At 43.6% G+C, this 17,380-nt stretch overlaps 1 protein-coding gene across 5 annotated transcripts in view; it reads left to right on the forward strand.

Annotated features, from left to right (window-relative positions):
* RGL1 (ral guanine nucleotide dissociation stimulator like 1) overlaps positions 1–17,380 on the forward strand; it is a 135,235-nt gene that overhangs the window by 85,785 nt on the left and 32,070 nt on the right. For all 5 annotated transcript variants that reach the window (XM_042229195.1, XM_012187710.3, XM_042229196.1 and 2 more), the window contains 4 exons: positions 2,789–2,913; positions 4,578–4,793; positions 8,456–8,559; positions 11,927–12,011. In XM_042229195.1, the coding sequence (XP_042085129.1) occupies positions 2,789–2,913; positions 4,578–4,793; positions 8,456–8,559; positions 11,927–12,011 (530 nt within the window). The remainder of the gene's footprint in view (positions 1–2,788; positions 2,914–4,577; positions 4,794–8,455; positions 8,560–11,926; positions 12,012–17,380) is intronic.

The following is a 17,380-nucleotide window of genomic DNA, read 5'->3' on the forward strand; positions in this document are numbered from 1 at the left end:
GGCAGGCCGAGGCAGGGGAGAGCGAGTTTGCCTGACTTTAGAAAGGCTTTTAGGCAATCCCAGGAGTGAATTTTTAATCAAGAACTCTCTTTTATTAAGTACAGGAATCATTACCAAAAAAGAGTTTTAGGAGCTTGGTTCCCATATGCTTCATTTTACCCAATTTCATGCTGGCAAAAGCAAACAGGCTCTCCTCCATGTTTTTTAAAAGTGAAAACTTTGCCTCAGGTTTTTGCCTGCTTACCCCTGGAAAAGAGTTAGAAGCAGAAACAGTGAGAGCATGGAGGAGACCCCAGAGAGAAAGGACCATGTAACCTTCAGGCACAGCAGCGTTGATCCAGGGCATGCAACAGGCCACTGTGAGCGTTGGATGAATGAGAAGATCACGCCTTAGCACATATACTGCTTGCCAGCCTCTGCATTGCTGAGCAGCGAGAACAGATTTGTATCTAGTGGTTAGCAAGAGGGTTGAGAGGCCCATTCTGAACCTTTGGGATTTCAGATGTCTTATTCCTCCACCCAATGAGAGAGGGCCAGAGTTGTGTGGAGGAAAAGTGGTGAAATCATGGGGTGTTAGCTCTCTTTAGCTCATGCCTGTTTGTATCCCAGCCTCTAGGGGCAGGCAGAGGTCCCCTCCTGCTTCCCCACCTACCCTCCTTGCAACCAGCTTTGTTCACATTGGTACCTTCAGCTCCAGGGTGAGGCAGCCAAGCGTTAAATCCTGTTGTTGTTTAGTTGCTCAGCCATGTCTGACTCTTTTGCAACCCCATGGACTGTATAGCCTGCCAGGCTCCTCTGTCCATGGGATTTCCCAGGCAAGAGTGCTGAAGTGCCTGGAGATCTTCAGGAGATCTTCTCAACTTGTAGTATCAGATCCATGTCTCCTCCATTGCAGGCAGATTCTTTACCACTTGATTCACCATACCTGTCATCAAAGTTAGCAGTTTCTCATGTGATGCTCTGAGAGGGGCAGTGATGCAGGGTCCACTGAGCACCCCCTTACGCCTAGGAAACTGAGAAAGTGAAAGTGTTAGTCGCTCAGTCGTGTCTGACTCTTTGCGACCCTGTGGACTCTAGCCCTCCAGGCTTCTCTGTCCATGGGATTTCCCAGGCAAGAATACTGGAGTGGGTTGCCACCCCCTCTTCCAGGGGATCTTCCGACCCAGGAATTGAACCTGGGTCTCCCTTACTGCAGGCAGATTCTTTACCGTCTGAGCTACCAGGGAAGCACAGGAAACTAAGAAAAGACCACCCCAATTTGATCCAAGATGTCTAAAGTCTTATTCTGCAAAGGCTTACATTATAAACATCCTGGGGGAATAGTAACACCCTGATTTAAACGTCTGCTAAGATATGTGTATGTAACTAGATTTTTCCTAATGAGAACAGATCTGCCAGGCAGGAGAACGGGAAATGTGGTTGGGAAACAATCCAGGAATTGGGGAAAGTTTCCAGGATGGGAGGTTAGAGGCTCAAGGTAAACTTCTTCCAATTGCATAGTCTTTCACAGTAGAGACCCTAGGTCCTGCTGCATGTGCTGAGTGTTTATGCTTTTGGAGTCCTAGGTAGTGATTTTTTTTTTTTCGCTTCTTCATTCTGTGTCCTATTAATTTGTAATTGATAATTGATGATCTTATGTCTAATATGGCTCAGGTGAATTTAGTTTAAGGCTATTTTACTGCTTCATGCATCCTTTATTTTTATTGGAGGATAATAGCTTTACAATGTTGTGTTCGTTTCTGCTGTATGTCAGTATGAATCAGCTATATGTATACGTGTAACACCTCCCTTTGGAGCCTGCTTACCACCCCCACCCCCGCCATCCCACCCCTCTCTAGGTCATCACAGAGCCCCGAGCTGAGCTCCCTGTGTTAGACCGCGGCTTCCCAAGAGCTATTTTCCATACAGTAGCGTGTATCCGCCAGTGCTGCTCTTTCAACTTGTCCCACTCTCTCCTTACCCACCTCTGTCCACACGTCCATCTGCATCTCTATTCCATTACTCAGCAATAAAAAGGAGCGAAACTGAGTCAGTTGTAGGGAGGTGTATGAACCTAGAGCTTGTCATACAGAGTGAAGTAAGTCAGAAAGAGAAGAGCAAATATCGTGTATTAATGCATATACATGAAATCTGGAAAAAATGGTACTGATAAACCTATTTGCAGGGCAGGAATAGAGATGCAAGCATAGAGAACAGATATACGTACTTAATTTTAGGTAGAAGTTGAAAGCCACTCCTAAAGTTCTGAGAATTCTGAGGACTTCTTGAGAGTTCTGAGGACTTCATCAGTATTTCTGACACCAGAATGGCTTATTCTACTCCCCAAAGCCTGGCTTGCCTTCATGTCCTTTCCTTCCAGGCTTCTGATAATTACTGGCCCAGTAATTAAGAAATGCATAGATGGGGTTTAGGAAATAGTTGGATTAAGGCTTGAGCTGATCAGAGGGATTTGAGGGTGCCTAAATTGAGAGGGGGACCCCTGAATGTAGCCCCGCTTTGCTTTTTCTAGCCTTTGTCCTACTTTGTGCTTGACTAAAGATCCTGTGGTTTGTCAAAGTGACAACGTGGGGCCTCTGGACTCAGTAAAGCCTCTAGGGACAAGCCGTGAGAGGGAAGACCTTCATTTCACTCCATTTATTATGCTTGCTGTTCTCTCCCTGTGAGTTTTCTAAGGGTCAGCCCTCTTCTTCCTAAATTAAATAAGTCCATTTTGACTCTGTAAAGAAGGTCATATGCAGCGGCACCAAACTACTACTACTACTATTTTTTTTCCCCCACCTGTGAACAGATGGGTTTCCCAACAGCATCTCCTTCAGCCTGGAAGAAGAAGAGGAACTGGAGGGCAGCGGCTCTGCGGAGTTCACGTGCTTCTCAGAAGATCTTGTGGCTGAGCAGCTGACCTACATGGACGCAGTATGTCCTCTCTCTGTGCCTTTGACGTGCTTCTGCTTAAAACGTGGGCAGTGACAGGACTGACTGGTGGCCCCTGGGAGAGCAGTAGGGTCATGTGAGTTAAGTCTTTTCAAATCCCCAAGAGAGGCTGTGCCAGTAAATGCAGAGGGAAGATGTGATTTGAATCCATCATCTGAATAATTTAGGCCTCAGCTCTTCTTACAATTCTGAGTGAAGGTGCTTTTCACTCGGCGCTCCACACCCAGAGGGAAAGAAGAATTCTAATCCTAGGGAAACAAAATCTGTCCTGTTCCATGGGTATTTCTCTCCCTTTAGACTCATACATATTTCAGTATCTGAACTGTTTATTTGGAGGATTGTAAAGGGGTCAGAGTATAAGTTAGGACAAAATAAATTCACTGAATCCACATGCAACTCTATCTGGCAGCTCATTTCCACATGTGCTTCCTGGTCTTTTGAAGTCTGAGTATTTTTGTTAGCTGTACATATTTGGTTTCATTAGTCGCATTTCATAGCTCAGTGTTAGCTGGTTAAAGAAAATAGGGCCAGTATCAAGGATCACAGTGGTTTCAGCTCTTCCACACTTACCACTTGGGAGGAACAGCATAGAAAGCGGCTGTGAGTTTCCATCTACTTAGCATGCAAATAGACTCTCAGAAGTAAATCAGATGGTCTTTATAAAGCAAATCCTGGCACATTTGCTTTTACACAAACCCTCTTACATCTTGTATTGAATTGTTGTACAAATGAGAATCAGATTGGTTCAACAAATTTGTTGTTGTTTCAAAAACCAGTAGTGTAAAAGAACTACGGAAAACTTCATTGGCTACGACTTTTAGGCAAAGACCTGGAAAAGAAAAAAGTGAAAGTAAAAGTTGCTCAGTTGTGTTGGACTCTTTGCAGCCCCGTGGACTATGAATTCTCCAGGCCAGAATACTGGACTGGGTAGCCTTTCCTTTCTCCAGGGGATCTTCCCAACCCAGGGATCGAATCCAGGTCTCCCGCATTGCAGGTGGATTCTTTACCAGCTGAGCCACAAGGAAAGCCCAAGAATATTGGAGTGGGTAGCCTGTCCCTTCTCCAGTGGATCTTCCCAACCCAAAGACCTGGAAACCAGGCTTCAGATCCCTCTTTCCTCCTTTTCCTGTGTGACACTGAATAGTTTTTCCTTTTGTTTGTTTCTCGCTGTCTTCACTTTAAACAATGGGAAATAGTGAACTTGATGGGTATCACTCCTGTGAGTCATTTTCCAGGTGACCATTCATATTCATTATACACAGTTCATGATTGTGAGTGTCCAGAATGTACCATGGATATGATTTTGAAGTCAAAGTAATCTTAACCACTTCTTGGTCAGAAGTAGATTCTTACCTGGATTTTCTTCCAAGACAGAAAAGTCCAAATGTTTTTGGTCATTTAAATTTTCTGTTGGTCATTGTGTTCCACGTGTTCAGTTGAACAGATTTAGAAAGAACATATGGGCTTTTTCTGATCAGTTAATATATTAATTATTTACTTTTGTCTGTTGAAATGGACACCATGAGGCAAATCAAGTAGAAATGGGCAATTTGTCCATTCACAAAGTACCGAGTTACAGTAAATGGCATGCTTTGCCCTATGAAATGTGTGTATTGTCCTTAAAATCAATTCCTCTCTTGTTCTAGCAACTATTTAAGAAAGTCGTGCCTCACCACTGCCTGGGCTGCATTTGGTCTCGAAGGGATAAGAAGGAGAACAAACACTTGGCTCCTACGATCCGTGCCACCATCTCTCAGTTTAATACCCTCACCAAATGTGTGGTCAGCACCATCCTGGGGGGCAAAGAACTCAAGACGCAGCAGAGAGCCAAGATCATCGAGAAGTGGATCAACATTGCTCACGTAATTGTCTTTTTAAAAATATCCTTTGAGCTTAGCAGATATGGGAGGCCATGCCATCATGCTGATGTTCCCACCTGGCTGAAAGGCAGTCAGAAAACCATATGTGAGGGCCCACTGGGTTTTTGTTGTTCTTATTGTGGTCCTTCCAAAGTAAGGAAAAAAGTTGCCTTTCTTAACATGGGAGTTTATTTTTCCTCTTTAAAACAATGGGTCCCTTGCTCACTTCCTGCTGCTTATAGGCCCCCATACTGCTGCTGCTTCAGGATGAAACAGAATGTCTGCTTTTTCACAGACTATTGGTTCTGCCCTGTGTTCAGTACATATAAACTGATGATCTCAGTGTCAGATAGACTGCTCTTCAATGCAGAAAGCTTACCCTACGCCCTTCCAGGACCTGGACGCATTCTGTCTTCTACAAACTTGAAGAGCCAGTACCTTCTCAGGATCTCACATCCCTTTTCTAAAGGACTGAAATATACAGATTCCATATTAATCAAGGGCTTTTCTGAGAGCCTTATATCTGAAGTTGGAGGAACAGAGTCTATTCCTGTGGCTGAATTACATTCTGCTGGGTGTCAGTCCAGTGTGCTGGATCAACTGCATCCATGTCACATGACCTTGACCTTCATTTATCAACATCTTATTTCCTGATTGAGAAAAGGTGAACAGTAGTCAGTCAGTCAGTCACCACGTATTTCATGAGCCCGTAAATGCTTCTGACCTGCAGTTTTATGTACTTTGAGGATATAGATAGGCTAAACACAGTTAATTTGGTCCTACAGGAGCCTATAGTCAAACAAGGAAGCTAAGAGATACTGGAGTCATCTCAGCCTAGAAGTGGGGTCATAGAACGTAAGTGCTGCAGAAGTTGTGGGGGGGGGAGAAATCCATCCTGGCTGGGTGATCCAGGCAGGTTTTCATGGACAGGATGGTATTTGAATTTAGCTTTGAATAACTGATAGTATTTGGGGTATTTGAAGATTGGGGAAGATTTATTTATTTATTTTGTCTAGGCAGAAGAAATTACGTCAGCAAGAGCTATGTAATTAACAACAATTTTGACAAATAATTTTTATGTAAATATCCTCTGTTCTGGGCTATATGGGGTCAACTCTAACCAAAACTCTACCCCATTATTTATTTTTCTCATTGAGCCCCGATCTGTGGGCATAAGACTTAAACTTTTACATTCTCTCTCTGCCTCTTTTGTTTCACATTCCCTTTTGTGGTCTTTGGTTAAACAGCAGAGCCATAATTGTGCCAGAGAGTTTCCTTTATTTTGAGTCTGTAGGTGGTCCGATACTACAGACTTTTTAGTATATGGGAAAATGCTATATGGAAGAAACAAATGTTTTACACAACTTAGACTTCTCTTATTCTGAATTGAGCTTATTTATCAGCAAGTAAGAGCCACAAAGGACGTCCTGATAAAGTATGATAGAACATGAAATTTCTGTCTTCTTAGACTGATAGGAAAAAATTTTTTTTTGGCCGCAAATGCCAAAAGAAAATAGTCTATCTACTTTTAATGTATTCAACTGCTTCTAAAATCTGTGGTAAACGTATAGCATCTGTATACATGGCAGGGTGGCTCAACAGTGACCTTGGTCCAAATTAAATACCAAATGTACATTTATGTGATAGTAAGAAGTACAAGTTGTATAATTCCAGGTATATTCCAAATGCCGTAGCACGTGCTTAAAAGCCAGCAGTCTTTAACTCTTTGTGATGCACGAAACTGTGTCCCTTGAAATTGTGTAGGTAACTTAATAAAATAATAAGACTCACAGGTGTTTTCCAATCAAAATTTATTTTACTTTTCCTGAGTTAATCATAGGCATTTTCTATTGAGAGGATGTTTGAAAAATGATCATTTTACATGCAGAAGATATTTCTGACCTAATATGACTGTTTTGTTGGACTGGCCTTACTGCTACATTTTTGCATCAAATCTCCTCAAAGATCACTCCTTTTTTAGCAATGGGGCCAGATGCCTCTTGTATTCCTTTAAACCCTTAGCTTAAGCCTCTTTCTGGATAATGTGTTCCATATGTTTATTATAATTTGCATGAAATAGCTGGGCCCGAGTTCTTTTATTTATTGCAAGTTTCCTGATTTTTAGAACATAACTTTTGGATTCTGAACCTTTGTTGAACCATGCTCTCCTGGGCTTGGTTTCCAGACTGTAATTCGGCACTCTTGCTTTCTCTCTTTTACTTGCTCTCTTTTTAAATAAAAAGAAGGCATTGAGGCATTTCAAAAGAGTGGGCATGACTTTTGTAAAGAGCTTTGGCATTTACTTTTAAGAAAATCTTGGAGGGGTGGGTTGTTGGTTTGGCATATTAATTTTTTTTTAGTTATCTTTTTTTTTTTTTAAGTTTTATTTTGTATTGGGGTATAGCCAATTAACAATGTTGTGATAGTTTCAGGTGGACAGCAAAGGGACTCAGCCATACATATGCATGTATCCATTCTCCCCCGAACGCCCCTCCTATCCAGGCTTGGCATAGTAATTTTAAGCAGCCAGATGTGGGCGTGCTAAGTTAAAGAATGCCATTTTCCATTCACAGTCAGGACTAGCGTGACTTCGTGAAATGTTCTTTTAAGCAGTATGCATTTATGCCCAGCCACTCTGGGACCTCTTGCCTCAGATGTTCCGCATGAAGCCAAGCCCATGCTCAGTTGTCGACAGTGGAAGTTTTTCACTCCCACATGCCTGCAGATGAAGCACCTCCTTGGATACAAGGCACATTCGCGCCCCCCGCCGCCAGGGCTTCCTCCTTCCCCATCCTGGCTGTGAAGGGGACCCTCTCTCTCCCTGACTGTTTTGCTGTGCCTGCCATTCATTCAGCAGGATTTTGACTCCAAGGTCGCTGCCTGCTGATGCTACAGCCTCTGAATGGTAGCTTAAGTTTCAGGCTCTGGGAGGCTTTCTACTTCTCTAGAAAATGACATCCAGAATGTTTCCTGTTCCCTTTCTATTTTGTTTTAAAAGGCTGCCAAAATGCATTTTCTTTTAAAAGCCCAAGTTATTTTGGAAACATTGTAAGTACCAAGGTGTTTCTGAATGTTTATGATTGAGGCACAAGCCAACTGGAACTCAAATGAATGTGTATAAAAATATTCCCTCTTGGCTAAGGACGTAAGAGGCAAAGTTCAACTTGTGGTGAGTTTTTACTGCCAAGTTGTAGACCCCTTTCCAGACAAGGGTTGGTCATGAGATGTGTGATAGCATCTGACCTTGAAGCGGCTGTGACCTGGTTCGCTTTGTGGGTCTAAAGGTTACGGTCATCTTTCCTGTGTATTTTTAGGGCATCTGTATGCTTTCAGCAGAAGAAAGTTTGCTTTCTCTAGCACAGCCCTGTAGGCTCACCGCCATTCGTGTTTTTACTGGGAAAGCTGGAAGCTATAAAACTGTAACAACAACGCAAAAAAATATATTAAAGAGAGAAAAACAAGCATTCGGTGCCAAAATCTATAAAGCGTTTCGGTGACTGGGGTGGGAGTATAAAGAACCACTTTTTGATGTTCAGTATTTATACAGCTGCCTATTTAGCGGTAAGAATTCATAGCAGCTGTGATACTTCTGAAACAGGAAACCACCAACTCACTGTATTATTGATATTTAAATGCCTTGTATGTTTTAATCACTCTCTGTACAGGAATGTAGAATCCTGAAGAATTTCTCCTCCTTGAGGGCCATCGTTTCGGCGCTGCAGTCCAATTCCATCTATCGTTTAAAAAAGACTTGGGCTGCGGTCCCAAAGTAAGTTCCCAAGTGTCTGCTCTACTTTCTTTGGCCGGGCTGATTAGCTGCTTTATCAGTGGTGTGGGTCCCTCTACCTTCAAAGTGCATATTATATAACAAGAGAAACATCGTTGAAAGCCTCTGTGTGTTCCAGGCAGGGTGCGTTTTACACATCATCATTAATGAGTTTTGAGGCAGGGCTGCTGCAGAAATCAACCTCACTCTCGAAGGGTGCCAAAGCCAAGATGGTCGGCTTTGGGGGTGATTTTAAGGATGTGCATGTCATCTGGGCTTGGAAGGATCAGCTCGCGGAGAAGTGAAGTTACAGCAACTCGCCTTTACTTCCGCTTATTTGTTCAGTCACATTCCTTCAAAGCCCTAAGCCGTTCCAAGCTGTGAGGGATAATGTGTGCACAGAGGACATTAGTTCTTGCTGTTCAACATGAATCTATTTAGTTAGTTTCTGCTTCCACCCATGACAAGCTATCTTAGTGTTGTTTAAAACCCCCCAAGTATTCCTTCCTAGGAACCTGACTGAAAATGATTAACCTCCCACGTTCTGTATTGGATTTTTCTTCATATTTCTTGCTGTAACCTTTGGAAGGGCGAACGATTGAACGTCCTATCGTTTCACTGTCGCTCTTGCCCCCTGTCCAGAGCTTCGCTGGACTCTGCCTTTCGCGAAGGTGGGAAGGGGGGTAAGGAGGCAGTTCTGGTCGCCCGTGAGTACAGATTGAGAGGCTGGGTAATGTGTCATGACTACAGACCAGGCCAGTTACTTTTCTCCCTCCATTTGTACTAATTGCAAAGTCATTCCGTAACAGGCAGAAATGCCTAAACTGTTTATAAACTGCAAAAATGCCTGTACTGTACGCAGCACAGTCTATACTGTATGCGGCAGAGTCAGTTCCAGTCGGGAGAGCGGCCAGCTGGCTCCCAGGCAGGCCTGCCTTGTGGGTTTAGTAGGTTCTGTCCTTAGAGCAGAAGGTCTCAGTACTCAGTTTCATCAGCTCACTCAGAGCAGATTAAGCCTTAAGTGTTAGTCTATCAGTCATGTCCGACTGTGTGTGACCCCATGGACTGTAGCCCACCAGGCTCTTCTGTCCTTGGGATTTCCCAGGCAGGAATACTGGAGTGGGAAGCCATTCCCTTCTCCAGAGGTCTTCCTGACCCAGGAATTGAACCCAGGTCTCCTGCAATGAAGGCAGATTCTTTATCATCTGAGCCACCAGGGAAGCCCTAAGCCTTAAGGGACTGACCCTACCCAAACTCTCTAGAGACCCAGATTGATAAACCAGAGTTTCATAGATTTATGCTGAAAAAGGTGTGCCAGAGTATTCAAGCTACTGATACGCTCACATTCTCCATCAGAGGAAAGGCAGCTTAGGGGAAGTCACATTATTGGTTACATAACTCTTAGAAGCGGGTGATCGTAAAGCCTGGTGTTACAGAGCTACAGACACCCTGCCACTTGGTCTTCAGCACTCACATGCTCTGTTATCTGTCAGGAGAAAGAGTGGAGATGGGACTTTTTAAAGCCCAGTGCAATTTTCTTGATTACCACTCTTCTCTTGGGTTCTTCTCAAGGCAACACTGTGTGAGATAGATTAGTTTATTGGGATTCTCTGCACAAGAGTCTTATGAAAGATGTGGACCATATGAAATCAATAGATGGTAGGCCCAGGTGAAATATGATGGGGAAATCAGACGCATACAGAGTCCCCATCCTCAGCACCCCAACCTCTCCCTTCCCCTCATCACTGCTCCCCACTTGTGGTATCAAAAACAAAGGGATGGTCTGGGGCTAAAATGCAGCCTTGTCCTGCTTGTAGCCTTCTCTTTTAGGCAGTGAAAGGTAATCTATCTTTCCTTGGTGGTTGATAAGTAGAATACTGTGGAAGTCACTTAGCCAGCCAAAGGTTTCTTCCACAGCACATTTGAGGCTAAAACACAAGATAAAAAATGACTGGACTTGTTTCTTAATCTCCTTGGTTATCATCAGAGAAGGCCCATCCTTCCAGCTGGTTTCTGTATTTAAGAAATACCACAGAACAAACCTCAAAGCCCCATTGTGTACAGTACGGGCATCTGGTTTGTTTCTTCATTGGTTTGTTTCTTCATTCATGTTTTAGCAGGAATGCTGCAGAAGTATCACAGTTCCTAAGAGAAATCACTTTCATATCAGCTTTATATAGTTTTTATCCCGAAATGAAAGGAACAGGGTTAAGATGTTTTATTCAGTTATTACTTTTCCAGTAGCCCTTTACGTTAATGGCTTTCAGTGGACAGAGAAGACTTCTATTTACTTCTCTTTATTTCAGCCCACATGTAATTAAGTTCTTAATGATTTTTTTCCAAAATATTAATAGCTTTAATGGTTTTCTTTATTCTAGGAGTAATATTACACTCATTGTAAAACACATAAATTCTTTTTTTTTTTTTAATTGGAGGATAATTGCTTTTCAATGTTGTGTTGGTTTCTGCTGTAGAGCAACATGAATCAATCATATATATATATCTCCCCTCCTTGCGCCTCCCTGTCCCTTCCTACCCCTCTAGGTCATCACAGAGCACCGGGAGGGGCTCCCCGTGTGATACAGCAGCTTTCCGCTAGTTATGTTTTATACGTGGTACTGCATATATGTCAGTGCTACATTCTCAGTTTGTTCTACCCTCTCTTTACCCAGCTGTGTCCACTAGTCTGTTCACATAAATTCTTAATAATGGCTTCCTCATGATAATGAAAGTGTTGAGTGTATTATGACATTGCCTCTGTTAATTCTTTAGAATTATTGCCTTCAGAATCATCCACTCAGGAAGCCTGGAGGGGTGGAGAGAAAAGCTTGAGGCCTGTGGAGACATGCTGTATTAGGGAGGGGCTGGGAAGGAGTAAGCGCTTTACATGTGTGATGGTGCAAGGGGGCTGTTGTTTCCACTGTGCAGATAAGAAAACTGAAGCTCAGGAAAGTTGAGCAGCTTGTCTAAGATCACTTAGGGCGTGAGTGGCAGAGTTGGGATCAGAACCCAGCCCCTCCTGCTTGCACAATCCACTCTGACTCTGAGAGTCAGGGCACTGGCCTGTGAGTAAGGAAATCGGGGTTCTGTACTGCAGCTCTCAGCAGTTAGCAGCAGCAGCTTGGGCAAATCCCTGACCCTGACATCTTCATCTCTCAAATGAGGAGACTGGCCAAGATGAGTTCTCAGGTCCTGGGGGGCTGTGGGCGTGTTGCTAAGAGGACTTTTTTAAAACTTGCTGAAGAGAACTTGTCCCAGTTATACAATGTAATACCCCCTGTGTAGCCAGAGGTCCTCAGGAAAGATGATCCAAAGGTGTTGAGCTTTTTCTAATCTTCATTTGTTAATATTTTCTCCATCCCTTTTCTAGGGACCGAATGCTGATGTTTGAAGAGCTTTCAGATATCTTCTCAGACCATAATAACCATCTGACCAGCCGGGAGCTACTGATGAAGGTGAGGATATGGGGTTGCACTGTGCTCTGGACTTTGCTCAGGGAAGAAGAGAAGTTTGAGGGCTCTTTGGCTGCCTGCGGTCCCTTGAGAGAGCCTAAAGGAACTGAAACGCAGGACTTTGGGTTTTTATGCCAAATCAAAGAAGCCTGGGGCTGAGAAAATTCAAAGTCCTGCTCCTTGGCTTCACTGGGATGCAACCAGATTGTGAAACTTGGCATTGCTGCCTGCCTGTAGCCCCTGAACAAGCCACCCTGCAAACACCGAGTGCTGGCAGTTAGGTGGGGGAGAGGGCCTGGAATATCCTTCTCAGCAAAACATCTTCTAAAAGGGCAGGGGCCAAGCCTGCAATTCCACATCCTTTATTTGCACTAAGTTGCGCAACCTGTCCGTCAGCAGTATTTATTGAACACCAGATGAGTGCTGGCTGCTGAACAGCAGGCTAGGTAAAGCTGTAGCTCAGCTCATTTTCTTTCTCTAGATGTTTGATGAGTGCCTAATATTTGTAAAGCATTTGACTGGCCTCTGGGAGTATGAAGAAGACTAACACAGACTGTTTTCAGGAACTTACCTTCTAGTGGGTAGATGTAGACACTAAATAAGAATGAGTAGTCAAAGAAAGGTATGAATGATAGGTTGTGAGCAGTCATGAGAGGGGAGCAGATAGTATTTTCACAGCCTTTCTGTAGATTCCATCCTTCTCATTTTGCAGCTAGTCAAGACTCAGAGAGGTAAGGATACCCCTGAAGTCCCACACCTGGAGGTAGTGGAGCTAGAATGTGAATCCAGCCTGGTGAGACCCTAAAGCTGCTGCTTCCATCACTTAGGCATAAACCTGTTGCTTTTGACCACTTGGGAGTAGGAGGCAGGGGAGGTCAGGTGAAACTTCAGAGACAAGGGAAGTGTTCTTTCATTTAATATTGATTGGGCATTCACCATGTGCCCAAAGCAATCTCTGATCTTAAGGAGACTACAGTCTCATGGGGGAGGGTGGTAAAGTGTGCAGTTATTAAAAAACAAAACAATACATTACCCTTTTGCCCTGAACTGGGCAGTTAGAGGATCCTTACATAGTACTATTTAGTATACTGGTCTCATAGAATTGTTTTGAAGATTGACTGAAATCACGTATTTGAAAGCACTGCAGCTGTCCGTCAATTTTAGCATTTGGCAAGCTATCTACATGTGAAACCATAGTATGCATGACAAATGAAAAGTGTAAGCTATAGATGTAAGCTTTGCATAGACACTTGGAGTAGGAATGAGAGTCTAGTGGGGATAGGTTTACTTAGAAAAGGCCTCAGTGATAACTGTCGGGTTAGTTGTTCCTATAAAGGCATCTGTTATGATCTTCCTGTCTGTTCTTCTCCTAAGTCCTACTCTTCCTCCATGTCTCCGTGAAGACTACAGTTCAGTTCAGTTCAGTTGCTCAGTCGTGTACAACTCTTGGCGACTCCATGAATCGCAGCACGCCAGGCCTCCCTGTCCATCACCAACTCCCAGAGTTCACTCAGACTCACGTCCGTCGAGTCAGTGATGCCATCCAGCCATCTCATCCTCTGTCATCCCCTTCTCCTCCTGCCCCCAATCCCTCCCAGCATCAGAGTCTTTTCCAATGAGTCAGCTCTTTGCATGAGGTGGCCAAAGTACTGGAGCTTCAGCTTTAGCATCATTCCTTCCAAAGAACAGCCAGGGCTGATCTCCTTCAAAATGGACTGGTTGGATCTCCTTGCAGTCCAAGGGACTCTCAAGAGTCTTCTCCAATGCCAGACTACATTTCTGCTCAAATCCTTCCTCGACACACTCAGGTCTGATTAGGCCCCTTCCCGTGTGCTCTGGAAGCCCGTCATTCCTCTTGTCCTAGCTCTCATCACACGCCTCGATAAACTTGTCTGTGAATGTCACCTGTCTCCCCACTGGCCTTTATGCCTCTTGCAGGCAGGGGCTTTTCCACTGTTATCTCTTTAATGCCTAACACACTGGGCATGTCACAAGCGTTCAGAAACGATGCTGGACTACACGCATTGACGGGCCTTCTTATTCACATGAGTTTAACCACTTGCCCACTGTTAGCCCTGCTTGGCATAGACAGCGTGTGCAGGGCAGGGTGGCTGGTGTCTCTGGATTTGGCCCACCTGATGAACCGCACGCTAAACCATGCCTGGCTTACTGAGGTCATGCTCCTCCCTGCTTCATATCCCCCTGGGTTTGCAGACTTTAAATGGAAACTCATCTGGCTGGAAGGAGATGGCTTAGTCGTCTCCCTGCCAGTAATACAAAGCTAGACTTAGTGGAGCCACACAGTCAAATCCCAATAGCTCTGAGTCATCTTTCCAAAGTAGATACATTGAATACTGTGCAGCTCATTGCCCGGTGGCCCTCTTCTGGCTGAAACCATAGAAGCAGAGCTACTTCTAGACATTAAAGGTCCCATAAACCTTTCTGAAATGTCGAAGTTTACCTTGGTGCTCTAAGTTAAATTTCTTGTACATGGCTGGAATCCCAAAGAAATGAAAAACTTGGCTCTGAATTCATGTGCTCTGTGCATTATCATTAATGATAGTGGAATGTTTGGGGGCAGGTCATTCGTATGTCTGTGTGGGTCCCTTTCCAGTCATCTTTGTTTATTATTATTCATATGACGCATAGCATTCTGGATGTTAATTCTCAGCACAGTTGTAATAAAATGAAATCAAGGTACTTATGTTTTCAGAAGAACCATGCCTGGTCTCTGTTTTTAATATGCTGGACTTAACTGATTTGTGGGAGGGTAATCTTAGTCTTGAATGACCTTTCTTCTGCTTCTGGGTAAGGTGCTACTTCTATAATACTATGGCTGAGACAACATCATAATAAGCAAAAATTGATGGTTTTCCTTTTAATTGTTGGAGACAGATGTTTTTATTTTACTCTGAGATTGTTTTAAACCTGTTACTCTTATGATTTCTGAACCTTGGATCGTTCCAAGCAGCTTATCTGTGGAGTCCACACGTTTCTGTATGACAGGAAAGCAGAATATTACCAAATCTTCTTCATTCCTGGGACTCTTACAAAGAACTCTCCTGGGCTGAATTGCTTGAAACAAATGCTAGGCCCAGGCAGGCATTTGGCTCTGGTAGAGATGTCTGTTTAATGACTGAGGTCAGAGGTTGGGTAGAAGGCTATAGGGCTGGGAAGGCCTATTTCACATAATTACTATTAACTGATGAACTGTCATTAAACCAGCAGTGGAAGTGACAAATAGATTTAAGGAACTAGATCTGATAGACAGAGTGCCTGATGAACTATGGACGGAGGTTCGTGACATTGTACAGGAGACAGGGATCAAGACCATCCCCAAGGGGAAAAAAAATGCAAAAAAGCAAAATGGCTGTCTGAGGAGGCCCTACAAATAGCTGTGAAAAGAAGAGAAATGAAAAGCAAAGGAGAAAAGGAAAGATATACGCATTTGAATGCAGGGTTCCAAAGAATAGCAAGGAGAGATAAGAAAGCCTTCCTCAGTGGTCAGTGCAGAGAAATAGAGGAAAATAATAGAATAGGAAAGACTAGAGATCTCTTCAAGATGATTAGAGATACCAAGGGTGCATTTCATGCAAAGATGGGCTCAATAAAGGACAGAAATGGTATGGAACTGACAGAAGCAGAAGATATTAAGAAGAGGTGGCAAGAATAAAGATCTTCAAAAAATATCTTTACAAAGATCTGTACAAAAAAGATCTTCATGGCCCAGATAATCATGGTATGTGATCACTCATCTAGAGCCAGACATCCTGCAATGAAAAGTCAAGTGGGCCTTAGGAAGCATCACTATGAACAAAGCTAGTGGAGGTGATGGAATTCCAGTGGAGCTATTTCAAATCCTAAAAGATGATGCTGTGAAAGTGCTGCACTCAATATGCCAGCAAATTTGGAACACTCAGCAGTGGCCACAAGACTGGAAAAGGTCAGTTTTCATTCTAATCCCAAAGAAAGGCAATGCCAAAGAATGCTTAAACTACTGCACAATTGCACTCATCTCAGACACTAGTAAAATAATACTCAAAATTCTCCAAGCCAGGCTTCAGCAATATGTGAACCATGAACTTCCAGATGTTCATACTGATTTTAGAAAGGGCAGAGGAGCCAGAGATCAAATTGCCAACATCCACTGGATCATTGAAAAGCAAGAGACATCTATTTCTGCTTTATTGACTATAACAAAGCCTTTGACTACATGGATCACAATAAACTGGAAAATTCTTAAAGGGATGGGAATACCAGACCATCTGACCTGCCTCTTGAGAAATCTGTATGCAGGTCAGGAAGCAACGGTTAGAACTGGACGTGAAACAACAGACTGGTTCCAAATCAGGAAAGGAGTACGTCAAGGCTGTATATTGTCACCCTGCTTATTTAACTTATATGCAGAGTACATCATGAGAAACGCTGGACTGGATGAAGCACAAGCCGAAATCAAAATTGCCAGGAGAAATATCAATAACCTCAGATATGCAGATGACACCACCCTTATGGCAGAAAGTGAAGAAGAACTAAAAAGCCTCTTGATGAAAGTGAAAGAGGAGAGTGAAAAAGTTGGCTTAAAGCTCAACATTCAGAAAACTAAGATCATGGCATCTGGTCCAATCACTTCATGGCAAATAAATGGGGACACAGTGCAAACAGTGGCTGACTTTATTTTTTTGGGGGGGCTCTAAAATCACTGCAGATGGTGATTGCAGCCATGAGATTAAAAGACACTTAAAAGGAAAGTTATGACCAACATAGACAGCATATTAAAAAACAGAGATGTTACTTTGCCAACAAAGGTCCGTCTAGTCAAGGCTATGGTTTTTCTAGTAGTCATGTATGGATGTGAGTTTGGACTGTGAAGAAGGCTGAGCGTCGAAGAATTGATGCTTTTGAACTGTGGTGTTGGAAAAGACTCTTGAGAGTCCCTTGGACTGCAAGGAGATCCAACCAGTCCATCCTATAGGAGATCAGTCCTGGGTGTTCATTGGAAGGACTGATGTTGAAGCTGAAACTCCAATACTTTGGCCACCTGATGCAAAGAGCTGACTCTTTTGAAAAGACCCTGATGCTGGGAAAGATTGCAGGCAGAAGGAGAAGATGATGACAGAGGATGAGATGGTTGGACGGCATCACTGACCCAGTGGATATGAGTTTGGGTGAACTCTAGGAGGTGGTGATGGACAGGAAGGCCTGGCGTGCTGCATTCATGGGGTTGCAAAGAGTCAGACACAACTGAGCTACTGAACTGAATTGATGGAGAGGGGTCCGCTGCTTATGTAGCACCCAGTAGAAGAGGCCCCTTGAGGCCCAGGAACAGGATGGATGAGGGCAGCTGTCTTCTGCCAAAGATGGTGATAGGCAGT

The sequence above is a fragment of the Ovis aries genome, chromosome 12 (assembly GCF_016772045.2).
Source record: "Ovis aries strain OAR_USU_Benz2616 breed Rambouillet chromosome 12, ARS-UI_Ramb_v3.0, whole genome shotgun sequence".
Lineage (NCBI taxonomy): Eukaryota > Metazoa > Chordata > Mammalia > Artiodactyla > Bovidae > Ovis > Ovis aries.